The sequence below is a fragment of the Vombatus ursinus genome, unplaced genomic scaffold (genome assembly GCF_900497805.2).
Source record: "Vombatus ursinus unplaced genomic scaffold, bare-nosed wombat genome assembly UNPS02014830.1, whole genome shotgun sequence".
NCBI lineage: Eukaryota > Metazoa > Chordata > Mammalia > Diprotodontia > Vombatidae > Vombatus > Vombatus ursinus.
The window spans coordinates 8,731,627-8,745,092 of NW_020954608.1; the positions used below are offsets into that span (position 1 = coordinate 8,731,627).

The window sequence follows — 13,466 nt, forward strand, 5'->3', positions numbered from 1 at the left end:
TGTTAAGGATAGGGACCGGACCTGTAACTTCACCTGTACAGGGAACTCTTAGGTGGAGACTCCTACCAACATAGAGTCTTTGCATCTTAGAGCCTCAGAGAGTTGACTGGAGTATTGAGAGAGGAAAACAACATGCGCGGATTTACAGTTGATCTGTGTCAGAGGCAAAGTCTATCTGACTTTGAGGCTGGCTCTCTACTGACTGTGCCATGATATGTTTAAAAAAAAAAAAAACATTCTGCTGATTAAAGTAATGAAGAGCTACAAAACCTTTGGGGAATTTTTATTTTGACATGTATCATACAGGGTCTCTGGCTCCAGGCTATATGTTATTTCCTGCTGCCTTTCCAATCTAGAAAGTGACAATGGAAACACCAGTGAGTGTTATCTCTACTTTAAAACTCCTTATGGGGTGTGACATTCCCCACTTAGAGATCTGGATTCCTAGGGCCTCTCATGGAACTCAGGAATATATGTTCCTCTTGGTTTTCCAGGTACACCCTGTCCTTTATCTCTGCATGTATTTAGCTAGAGTGGAGCTGTTCTGTTATTTTTTTTTTGCCCTTACCCTTGTCTCACAGGGTCTCTTGAAACAAAACAGACCTCCTGGGTGAGCTCTTCAGCTGTCAGGCTGTTTTCCAATAAAGGATCCCTGGTGCCCCTTTGCTCCTGAACAAAGCTAATGTTTTGTGTAGTGTCCAGAATTGTACTACTCAACCATTTCATGTGAAATAAACCAAAAGCATTTTAAGGCCACTTGTTCAGCTTGAATACAGGAAATAAAATATGCTTAGAAATTTCTCAAATTTAAATGATTGGAATGAAGAAAGAATAGTTCATGGAGAAAGAAGAGTTCTGCACACTTTTCTTTTGAGGGAAATGAAATCTTCTATTACCTGTTTTCTATCGTTTTCTTTTCAGTGTTTCCCATCTATCATCACTTTCTCTTTTCCTACTACTTATCCCCTCTACTCCTAATCCCCAAAAGAATGAGCCCATATTATCTTTCAGAATCACACTTATATTAATGAAATGGCTTAAGAAAGGTGATAGCACTGGACTAGTGCTTTCTCAATACATTCATTGCCGAATAGGAGTGGCAGTCAAGGTGAGCCTCGTGGTCACTGCCCTTGATGGTGGCTGATGTAGATGGGGGTAGAAATGAAAGCAGTCCTTTGAAAATAATATGTTTGACTATATGGTGCAGTGGAAAGAGGACTGGCTTAGAATCCCAGTTCTGTCACTATTTCTGTGACAATGGGCAATTTGTCTGGGTCTTGGTTTCGTCATCTGCAAAATGATAGAGTTGGACTAGATGACCTCTCTGTTCTCTTCCAGCTCTGAATCTATGATGAGATCACCTGTGAGCCATTGCTCATGTTATTTGCTACAACCTTCCCAACCCCACCCTGCCCCCTGTAGACGGTTGTGCCCACACCCTGGAATGACCTTCACCTAATCACGTCCTACCCAGGCTCATAGTAAATCTCACTCCTTCTGTGAAAACTCCCCCAAACTACAACAGTTTAAGTCAGGGGTGTTCTGGGAAGTTTGGATTTAGTCAAAGGGCTGCACTTGAGGACCTAGAGGGCCACATATAGCCTTGAGGCTGCAGGTTCCCCACCCCTGAAATGTTCTCTCACTTCTCCAATCTCCATTGCATTTAAAAGTGTGTATCAAATGATGGCATTGTCTACTCAATGACTGGTTGAATAATTTACAGGGGTCCAGTTCTTTTTTCACTTAGCCATTATAGTGGGGAACCCTCAGTCACAGAATGTAGAATGTTTGCTTCTGAGATAAACTCTTGTTTGGGTTCTAAAGTAATTTCTTTCCTTCCTCCCTTGGATTTTCTGAAAGTGCCTTTCTCATATCAGCAGTATACCTACTTGTTTATTAATTATATACCCCTACTAGATTGTAAGTTCCTTGAAGGGAGGGGCTGTCATTTTTCATTTTTTGTATTCTCAAGCTAATGTTCAAGTGGTAGGCATCTAGTCACTGTATACTGAATTTAATTGAATTTGTTTAGAGTGGTAGAAGATGGAATATGAATTAACAACAGGGCTAGAATGTGGGCCAGAAGAATTTCATTATCCTTCACTGGTGGATTGTAGGTTTACTTCTAGAAGCTTTGAATATATCCTTTCCTTCTCCATCCTCTTAGCTATGTTTTTATGTATACTTATTGGACATTACCAGTGCTCTGAGGGAGCCACCCACGATTTACACAGCTGCTCTGCAGCAGAATCAGTATCTGACGTATTCTACCTGACCTTGACTCATTGCAGACTTGTGGAACTCCTCCGGGGGCCTTGTGTGCCGAATCACCATGTGGGGGACCAAACTGCAGGACAGATGATGGGGCAAAGAAATGTGGTGGACCTGGTTGTGATGGCTTAGTCACCGTGGCCCACAACGCCTGGCAGAAAGCCATGGATTTTGACAGAGACGTCCTCAGTGCACTGGCCGAGGTGGAACAACTCTCAAAGACGGTAATTTAGCACGAGCAGCTTCTTGTCATTGTTGTTGGAAACATGCGAGAAGATGGGGGCAAGGGAGAAATACTGTCTAAATGATGACTGATTAAAATAGGCATTTTTCAGCCATGTGCCAGGCCCAGAATGAGTGGGTGAGTGTGGGACCTTTACTCAGACAGCTGAAGAAGCTTGTGTTTCTGGGCTCAAATGTTACTCCTAACTGAACAGTGTTGATACCAGACTAGGCCAAATCTCAATGCTAATAATTTGAGGCAACCCATGTGATTTAGCATGGGCCCAGCATCCACCAAGACCTTTAACTAGGCCAAAAAGAAATTCAGTTTTTGCCCAGCTAATCATTTTTATAAAGGATATCATAGCTATACGTTAAGCCAGACAATGTGGTACAGTGGAAATATACAGAACAAGGAAACTGGGGTCATAGAAGTCATAGCACGCAAAAGCAAAATCTCTGTTTCTGCTACTACCTTCATGATATTGGACTTAAACCTTCTGAGTCTCAGTTTCTTTATCTGAAAAATTAGGGAGCTGAACTCCCTCTAACATGTCTTCCATGTTCCTATGATGAAAGGCCTCTAAGGTGCCTTCTAGCTCTAAACGAACCAATGACTAGGTCACCTTTGATCTTCTAATAATAATTCCTGTCACTTGAAGTACCATCTCCACAAAATTGGTATTTATCTGTAAGTTAGGCACCAATATCTTCTGTTGCTAACTTAAAAGTTTTGTTGTTGTTTTTTAATAACTGAAAAAAAAAACTAGGAATTGAAGAGGGGCAAAGAGTAGCTCCTTGTTCATACAAAAACGTCTTAGAGAGTTAGGGAATATCTGTTTCAAATGGCCTGAGATTCTAGAATCTGATATTGTAAGCATTATGGTTTGACCTTCCTTTCCAAATCCCACTGTAAATCACAAAATTGCTGAATTTCAGAAAATAGTTGTTGAATGACTGAATGAAAGAAACATTGAATTTTTTTTAATTTTATGTACCATATTTAGGTTTCTGAAGCTAAACTGAGGGCAGATGAAGCAAAACAAAGTGCCCAGGCAGTTCTGTTGAAAACTAATGCCACCAAAGAAAAAGTGGACAAGAGCAATGAGGATCTGAGGAATCTGATCAAGCAAATTCGAAACTTTCTGACTCGTAAGAAAAATGTTTCATTATTCCCTTGTTTGCATTTTAATGTTGAATAGGAAATGAGCAAGCCAATCCTAAAACAATAAATCAAAGAAATAAGACCTCATGATTGAGACGGAAGACAAACTTAAATAAACTTAAAAAACTTAAAAAAAAATTTATTTTAGAAGACATAGTTTTCTGACAAGAGACTTTTTAGTTAGAGGACAATTTTTTCCCTTTTCTCTAAAATGTGCGATAAGCTTCAGAAAGTTACTTAGCAGTGACATACAGATGTGAGGCCTCATGATGTTAGGGAATCAACCTCAAGAGTAAAGGAGACCCACGAGACTGCAAGTCTTGCCTCTGGCTACGTGGGGTTAAGCCACTTACTGCCTCAGTGCCCTAGCTAATTCTCTTAAGTCTCCACAAGTTGCAGAAATGGTGGCAGTTGTGCATTAATAAAGGAAGTATTTTCATGGGGAGTTTCCTGTGCCAATGAAATACAGTCCAGCCCAAAAAAATATGCAAAAGTACAAAGGCAAACTTACTAATTGGGATAGTAAGCAAATTTTCAGTTCTGAAATATGCCCTTGTATATTGTCCTAGAAAAGGAAAGTGAGTACTCGATGAAAATCTAGAAGTCAAAATAGGGTTCTGCAGATCTCTGTTAGAACTCTTCTCTCAGGGTTTTTATTCTGTCAGGGTCATTAGAGCCTATCTGACAGAAAAGAGGTTTGACATGTAAGAATAGCTCCAGCACTTAGCTCTGAGTAAATAGCATTTGTCCTGAAAGAAGCCTCAGGATATAGTGGGAAGGGCAGTGGAGCCACAGGGTCTGGGTTTGAATCAGCTATTACTTGCTGCTTCTCTGGGCCCTCAGTTTCCTCCTCTGTGACTTGAGGAATTGGACTAAATTATTTCCAAGGGCCTTTCCCAGATCCAAATTCTTGTCATTTTCCCTCCCCCTTGCCCTTAGGAAAAATATCTTTAGATCTTGTCTTTTATGTCACAATCTTCATTGGGTAAAAATTTTAATGCCAGATGGCATTTCTAATGGAAATTAGATCACTCTTGGCTACTGATTCAATCCAAAGGCACTTACACAGTACTATGTGCAAGACACTGATAGTGTTAGAAAAACCAAGAAAAATTGAAAAAATCCCTGCCTTTAAGGAGGTTACATTTTATTGACTATTAGTATTTCCCAGGTTCTCCTCATTTCTTGCTAACTGAATTATTCAGGGTTCATTTTCTTAGATTCTTTGTTCTTAAATTTTAAGAACCAGAATGTGAGCCTCTTTTAACTCCCAGGTTAATGGGAGTTCTTCCCTTGTTCTTATTCTTCAAGGCTCTCCACTATTTGGTCGCATCCTGGTTTTCCATTATCCTTCAGGGTGGGGAGGAGATGGCTACAGACAGAGATAGACACACTCTAGGAATGACAGTTATCCCAGACAACTCTTTGAAGTCTATCATTTGCAGAGTACTTGCTTATCAATATGGGTACAGGGAGTTCAGGGAAATCAGGTTTGGGGGTATAAGTAAGATGTTCACTCTAAGTCCAATGCTGTATCTACTGTACAGTAAAACTAAATAGGATCACAGATTTAGAGGTGGAAAGGCACCTCAAAGTTTTAGTACTATCACATCACTTTATAGATGAGAAAATTGAGGCCCAAAGCAACTTGCCTAGTCACCGGGCAGTGTGAAGCAGGATTTGAAGCTTGATTTTAAGGCCAATGCTCTATCCACTATGCACCTAGTTGTCTTCTTGTAAGGCAAGAGTTCTTAATCTAGGGTCCATAGATCCCAAAGAGTTCCATGGTTAGACTTCAGGGGGTCCATGAACTTGGACAGAAAAAATTATAATCATTTTCACAAGACCTCTAATTGAAATTTAACATTTCTTCCAGTTATTTAAAAACATTCTGAGAAGAGGGTCTTATCACAAAAAAACAGGTTAACTACTCTACAACCTACATATTTAGAGTTGGCATTGGGCATTGAGGGATTAAATAACCAGTTTGTGTCAGAGGTTGGATGTGAACCCATGTTTTCCTGACTTTGAAGCTACACCTCTTTTTATACTAGGCCACATGGCCTTTCTAATTGCTATGCGGTGCCATATAGTAGTACATATAGACTCAAAACACACATACTCTATAAATACTGAATGAATGAACCTCACAGTCACATCTATTGCTGGCCCATCTTTCCTTTTCACAGAGGATGGTGCTGATCTGGATAGCATTGAGGCTGTTGCTAATGAAGTACTGAAGATGGAGATGCCAAGCACTCCCCAACAGCTGCAGAACCTAACCGAAGATATTCGGGAACGAGTAGAAAGTCTTTCCCAAGTAGAAGTTATTCTTCAGCAAAGTGCTAGTGACATTGCCAGAGCAGAGGTGCTTTTAGATGAAGCGAAGAAAGCCAGGTAATTAGGGCCATTATGGCATCCAGTGGGGTGTTTGAATTTCTGGTATGAGTACCATGGTGTAGCATAATCTATAACCCATGTCATTTCTAATAACTTCTGGATTTCCCCTCCCCCACAGATTTTCAGGGTATTGTTGAATATTTTCCATTTGTCCTGAGAAAAAATACATATAAAGATCTGATACATTGACTTTTTGTTGTTTCAGCAAAAGTGCAACAGATGTTAAAGTCACTGCAGATATGGTAAAGGAAGCCCTGGAAGAAGCTGAAAAGGCTCAGATTGCAGCAGAAAAGGCGATTAAACAAGCAGATGAAGACATCCAAGGAACTCAAAACCTACTGACTTCAGTAAGAGAATGAATGCAATTGTCAGGGGTTTTATTTGGAGGGGAAAAAGCATTCATCCCATGAAGCAAGGGTTTTAGGTAGTGGGCAGAAGGTCATGTTTTAATGCCTAAAACAGAAATAATACCATTTAACTTGGAGGCTCTCTGTGCCAACAGATGAAGAAAAGCACTGTTAATATAACTGGTTTTTGGTGACACTGGCATTGCTCTAACTTTTCAAAAGAAATCAGAGCAGAGAATATTTAGGTTGGCCCAGCCCCTTTTATCTTAGGAAATTTTTTTGAGATTAAGTTCAGGAATAGGAAATACCATACTTTCTTAAGAGCTAATTTTATAAAAGTAGGCTGTGCAATGGCAGTGATAGGCCAAGGCACTAAAAATGCAACCCACAGGTAAAAAAACATTCTCGGGTCACTTGTGAATGATTCATAAAGACCAAAACATCTCTCCACCAGGTTCCTAGGTACCATCCTTGATGGACAAAATGTCTAGCCAGTAAGGTGCTTTTGTAAATAAGGAAATAACATCTGCCCCACTCATAAAACAGAAAATGGATATTTCTTTAACTGAGCATGAATTTTTAAAATTAAAAATATAGTGATAGATATGGTATTCTAGTGGGTATTAAAATTCCATAATGAGGCAGTTTTCACACAAGCTTAGCCTCTCAGTCAGTTTTACAAAGTACATTCCAGAAGTGATGAATACCAGCATGAATCCACTTAACTGGGCTGTTATTTTATGAAGCAGTTCTGTAGAACCTTTTTCCCCTCCAAGAGGGTGTTTGTTAAAAGTATGAATTGACAAAGTCCAACACCTAGGGGCCCTCATCTGTGGAGGATGAGCCTCCTCAAATTCAAGTCTTCTGATGGTAGAACTTACTAATGTATGATACTCTGAAAGAATAACCTTTGAGAACCTAGCCCTAGGGTCATTTCCATGATGTATTAAGCTGTCTAGAGGAACCAGAGTGGAGGACATGGAAACTAGCTGTCCCTCCATGTCCCTAAGTGTTCACCTTCAAATAAACCAAGGACTCATAGGCTACAAGGCACTACCAGTCATCTTTGCCAGACAACTTTCTACCTAATTTCATTAAAAATCTCCAGAGATTTATATATAGTAATCTATATATTTATTATTATATGTTTATTGGATTTTTGTAATTTATCCCATGATTTAGCAATCATAAGAATCTTCCTTCTGCCCTCAGTGGAAATGAGTAGTTATCATTATCAACCATACTGTATTCAGTATGCTTGTTTCTGTCCCAAGTTTCTGCCAACAGTAAGAGAATTATCTGTTTTGGTCAGAGCAGGACAATTAAAAAATGTTTGGAAAAGCAAACTCTTGTTAGTTGAATGAGATGGAAATGGATGGAATTTAAGTTTTTCAGCAATCTATTGGGAGGAAGGGATTGTTCTTTTATATATATACATATATACACACACAAACACACACACACACACACATATACTGTTATATAGTTCTACAAAGGGCCAGGGTAGTTTTGTAATAATGCTGCAGACTGAGAATCTGAAAACCTGAGTTCAGCAAAGTTAAAACTTCTCTGAACCTTGGTTTTCTTATTTTAATTTCATATGGTTACCAGGCACAACATGATTTGTAAATGGTAAAGCACTACATAAATATCACCTGTATCACCTATAGCAATGATACTGAGTGTCCAACAGAAAGGAAGTAGTAGAGTCCAGAAGAAATTTGCCTTATATATGTTAAGAAATGAGCCAGAGAGAAAACCTGGTTTTGCAATGATTTATTAAAATTTTGCTAAAATTCACATGTTTAATCACTTTAATGTATGTATGAGTGGATAGAGAGCTAGCCTCAAAAGGAAAAAAGTCCTGGTTTCAAATCCTTTCTCTAACATTGGCTTATAACCCCTTGGCTGGCCCGCTCAACTCTAGAAACCTCTCAGATGCTGATCTGCAGTAGAGGAAATGAGGGAGCCTCACTGGGAGCTCTCCAATATCAATGACAGCATAGGTCCAATTTTTTTTTTTTAAAAAGTGGGTCTATAGGAAGCTTCGCAGCTATGATATCAACAGAATTTTGCTATTGAAAGAGAACATGCTGTGCATGTGTGTATGTGCTATTCAGTTTGTAAAAATGAAATATATTAGCAGTAACTAGCCAGACTACTTCAAGTTTTTACATCATATCCATACTTGACGAAATATTTAAGGATTTTAGTGCATACGAATAATACTGGAACAGTATTGACTCTCTTTAGTTTTGTTTGGAAATCTCTAAGGAGTAGCCATCTAAAAAAAAAAACTCACTCCCCTCCCCCCACTAAAATGAACAATGCAACAAACTTGATCATTTAAATGATAATCCAGAGTTTGTAAGTGTTCTCATAGTGTGGTTCTGCCATACTGGTAAGGAATAGTTCATTTGTAATTTCAGACTCAACCGTCAGATGTCCCAAATAAATAAAGGCATTCTTTAAAGATAAATAGAAAAGAACATTGACAGCTTTTTTGAATATGAAATTTAGTTTCAGTGGGTAACCTTTACCCAACAAAGACCATATACTAATATTTGAAATCTACAAAACGGATTATTGGTGTCACTGACACTGAGAGTTGGATAAACTCGGAAACCATTTAGTCCAACTACCTCATTTTGCAGATAAGGAAACTGAAGTGCTGGGAAATTAAATGATCTGCCCAACGTCACACTGTTAGCAAGGGGCAGAGCCAGGAATGTGAGCCTAGATCTTATTCCAAATCTAGCACTCTGTGTGTGTTGAGTTTAAAAATTATGTAAGAGATCGTGTTTAGACTCCCTACCACTTATGTTGATGAATGATGAGTCTTAAACTCTTATGTTTTTGTTATTAGATTGAATCTGAAACTGCAGCATCTGAGGAAACCTTATACAATGCCTCTCAGCGCATAAATGAGCTAGAAAGGAATGTAGAAGAACTTAAGAGGAAGGCTGCCCAGAACACTGAGGAGGCGGGCTACATAGGGCAGGTAGTAGATACCGTAAAACAAAATGCAGATGATGTTAAGAAGGTAAGTGAAGTTTTACAGCCGCATAGCTTTGGTGACAACGAAGTAGCTATCATCCAGCAAGCCTTAATAAATAGAATCTACAACTCAAGGCTATTTACTTAGCAGAACTCAACTTAATCCCTTTCTTGCTTTAGCTATGTTTTTGCAATAACATGGTCAATGAAAGATTCTAACAATAAGGTAGAAGCTGCCTTAGTTTTATGTTCAGCAAACATGAATAACTTTTTTCTAATATTTGAGGACATGGTTATCACCAGTAAGTCCTTAATTAAGGAAGGAAATTAGGTAATTACAGAGAATCATAAAGCACAATATCATGCTGGAAAACAAATGTCTTTTCTAGTTGCTTTGTTTTTTTAAATGGAAAAAAGCTCTATAAGTGGTGTCACTGACGTATAGAGGCTTCACATTTTGGGCTATCCCTAGACCTTTTGGAAAAAATAACACCATGGAAAAAGCATAATCTAAAACAGTTATCTTCTTCATTGTACTTAATTTCCTGCCAGGTGCTGGTATGTTAAACATAACAGTCTGCTCAGACAGTATTTACATAAGATGGTGAAGAACAAAGCCCCTTAAAATTAAATTTCCATACACCTAGCTATTGTTTGAATTATATTTCTCAAAGGAGTAATTTGTAATTAAGTCATGTGTCCTTCTGACTCTTCAAATGTTGTTTCAGTCTTATCTGTGCCTTTCTATAAGTTTAACATTAATGTGATGTTTGAATTAAAGAATCACTAAAATGGAATTTGAGAAGCACCCATCGGTAATGAGGACCAATGACATAATGAGGATGATGTCTTGGCTTTCCTGTGAATTGGATTTAAGTCAGGCAGAACTGCCCAAAGTCATCAGCCTCACTCGCTTCTTCAGAGTAATCAAAGTCCAGTGGCAAGACAGAAGTCAAGATGACTAGCAATGGCCCAGGATGCAGTGGATAACCTTGGCCTTTTCAATAAAGGCTGGCTTATCTAATGTCTAAATCTGGCTAAGTCTGAAAATTGATGGCTTTTATGTTGGCTCTGACCTCCAAGTTCTCTTCTTAAAATCACGTGGACTATACAGAGTCGGACTAGATCCAAACATCTTTGGTTTATAATATAGGATTTGGCCCCAACTTACTTTTACAGCTGACAAAATTCAAGGCCAGAAAGGTTGAGTCAAAGGAAGCTGTGAACCTAGTTTTTCTAACTTCCAGTCCAATTCAATTTCCATATGATTACAAGTAATTCAAAATTATCAATTACTTTAATGTTTGTTTCATAGTAATATCACCTTACGCAGCATTTACATACATGAAGCCATTTGATTCACTAACGTCAGGGTGGCCAGCCAACTACCCATTTTATAGATGAGGAAATAGGTTCAAAAAGAGTAGAGCCTCAGTTTTACCCTGACTCCTCCAGTTTGAGTGTAAACTGAATCCCCTTCTCTGGTCCTATCTGGGGCTTGTGTTTGTTGCATGACTTTGCAACTAACTACCATCTTGTGTCTAAACTTGGTACTGCAGATCCTTGACAGTGAACTTAGTGGAAAGTATAAAAAAGTAGAAAACCTAATTGCCAAGAAAACTGAAGAGTCAGCTGATGCCAGAAAGAAAGCAGAAATGTTACAAAATGAAGCTAAAATACTGCTCGCCCAAGCAAACAGTAAGCTCCAACTGCTAAAAGGTAAATGTTGTTTCTAGAAAAATGGCTATTTGGGACTATGGGAAGTATAATAATTTTTCCCTTAAGTACTACATTTAAATGCAAAATACTGTATTATTAAATTTAGCATTTAGGGGAAATATCCATTTTTTTTTCATTTCTGCAGATTTGGAGCAAAAATATGAAGACAATCAAAAATATCTAGAAGATAAAGCTCAAGAATTGGCAAAACTAGAAGAAGAAGTCCGTTCACTTCTACAGGACATAAGCCAAAAAGTTGCTGTTTATAGCACTTGTCTGTAACAAAGCCAGAAGGGACAGAAATGGATGAGACCAAAGTATTAAATCAATTGTATTTTTTAAAATGTAGTTAATGCATTGATGTTAAAATGAAACAATGTCCACTTTTGCTTATTTAATTTTTTTAATTACCAAATGTTTTTTAATGAAGTTACAAATAAAGTACAAATGCACTTTTTGTATAGAGGTGCATCTAGTTAGATTTGTTCTTTGTTTTATAAAACTAACTTACTACAACTATGAACGCTTCAATGATGGGGGCTGTGATTCCTTAATTCTTTTTCATTTTGTTACCTCCAGTTTCAAAGGAAAATAGCACTAAGAATTTCTGTGCTACAAAAAGTAAAGTCACACTGATCTTTCTGTCCACTATAAAGGAAAAAGCAGATAAAGTATTTAAAAAAAAAAACTACTAACATCTGGGCTACATTAATGGATCTTGAGGATCAAAACTACTTTCTCATACCAGAGACACCTCAAATAAGGCAGTGGCATTGAGGTATGAAGGTCCTGTCAGAAAAGGGAAGTCTTCCTATCCATAGCAACTGAATAAAACCACTAAGACAAGAAAAAAAAATGTGCTGGATGTGGAGTCAAGAGAACCTGGGTTCAAATCCAGACTCTTCAGTTTCTATCTGAATGGCCTTGGCCCCTATCAGTGATGTCAAACTCAAATAGATGTTAAGCACAAATTGACATAGAAAAGCACAAGTTAACATTATCTAGGTTATATTTTTATTTGTTTTGTTAAACATTTGCCGATATCATTTTAATCCAGTTTGGGCCCAAGTTTGACACCTCTGATTTCCTTTTCATGCCAACTCTCTTCCAAGTAACTAACTCCTTTTTCCCCATAGGTGTATCAATTTGGGGTTCAGATTTGATTTGGTGAAGTCACAGTAACAGACAATAATTAAATCTGAAATAAGGTTCCAATACTCTAAGTGGCTGAAAGTTTAGTAACGTTGGTATATTGCTAAAAGGAAAAGGAGTGAATCCTTAATAATTATGACATCTTACCTTTTCACGTCACCAAATAAAATCAAGAATGCCAGAGGCACCAACTCTGCTGAACAACTAAATAAGCTAAGCCACCAAACTTTAAGAGTTAAACCCACCCTGAGTACTTATATTTGAGTGATAGTATATGCAAATAATCTAATATCTTAAACATTTTCATATTTTAAAAATAATATGTACATATATTCATTCTGACTGCATTTAGTAAGAATTTCTGAACCATCACTACAAATTTTTTCCCCTTTAGGAATTACTAGGTTTCTTGACTGAACATACTCCAAAGTTAATAAATGCCTACCGAACCATCCTACAGTAATTTATATTGTTACATAGGTACAGACCTATTTCTCCTTTAGTACTCAATATATAACAATGCGTAATTTTAAGAGTAACCATTACAAGAGGAAAATGGTCATTCTATTTTCATTAACAAATATAATTTTATAGCATTTTTAGAAATAATTCACATAGTATTAGAAAAACACTTTATCTGCCTATTTCCTGGATACACTGGAGAATGAATGAAATAACTAAATAAGAGAATAGGCAAGTTCAGAGTTTCGTTAATGTCGTGGCTTTCTCCAATGCATTATCTACTTTCAGATCTGTTCACAGAACATATATCCATGTATCTAAAATGGCTCGCCATTTTCCCAAAACATAGAAAATACTGAAGATCCGACCCTTAGCATAAACATTTTGATTTGAAAATTATTCTTTTTTAAGACTGAACCAGAAAGTCTTAGACCTTATAAAATTTACATTCCAGAGATAGTCATAATCCATTTTAGTGAACAGCAAAGTCCCAAATGCATGATATTAGATTGTAGCAGTGTCATCTGAATGTACTTAATACCTCTTACTCATTTACAATGATATGACCTTGGAAATTCCATTTCCCCCCCAAACATTTCTGTCTCTGGACTATAAAAATTCAATGGTTAAATAAAAATTAAATGATTAACATTTCCTACATTTACACTATTCTATTATACACTTTTGAACTTTTTATTCATTTTAATTACTTGTTTCCAATATGAAAACCA

General features: G+C 37.5%; 1 protein-coding gene across 2 annotated transcripts in view; it reads left to right on the forward strand.

Annotated features, from left to right (window-relative positions):
- The window catches only part of LAMB1 (laminin subunit beta 1), a 93,869-nt gene extending 82,269 nt beyond the window's left edge, over window positions 1-11,600 (forward strand). For both annotated transcript variants that reach the window (XM_027838730.1, XM_027838731.1), the window contains exons 28-34: window positions 2,292-2,495; window positions 3,501-3,645; window positions 5,848-6,055; window positions 6,264-6,405; window positions 9,272-9,448; window positions 10,962-11,121; window positions 11,267-11,600. In XM_027838730.1, coding sequence (XP_027694531.1) covers window positions 2,292-2,495; window positions 3,501-3,645; window positions 5,848-6,055; window positions 6,264-6,405; window positions 9,272-9,448; window positions 10,962-11,121; window positions 11,267-11,403 — 1,173 coding nt within the window. In that variant the 3' untranslated portion in view covers window positions 11,404-11,600. The remainder of the gene's footprint in view (window positions 1-2,291; window positions 2,496-3,500; window positions 3,646-5,847; window positions 6,056-6,263; window positions 6,406-9,271; window positions 9,449-10,961; window positions 11,122-11,266) is intronic.
- The last annotated feature ends 1,866 nt before the right edge of the window (window positions 11,601-13,466 follow it).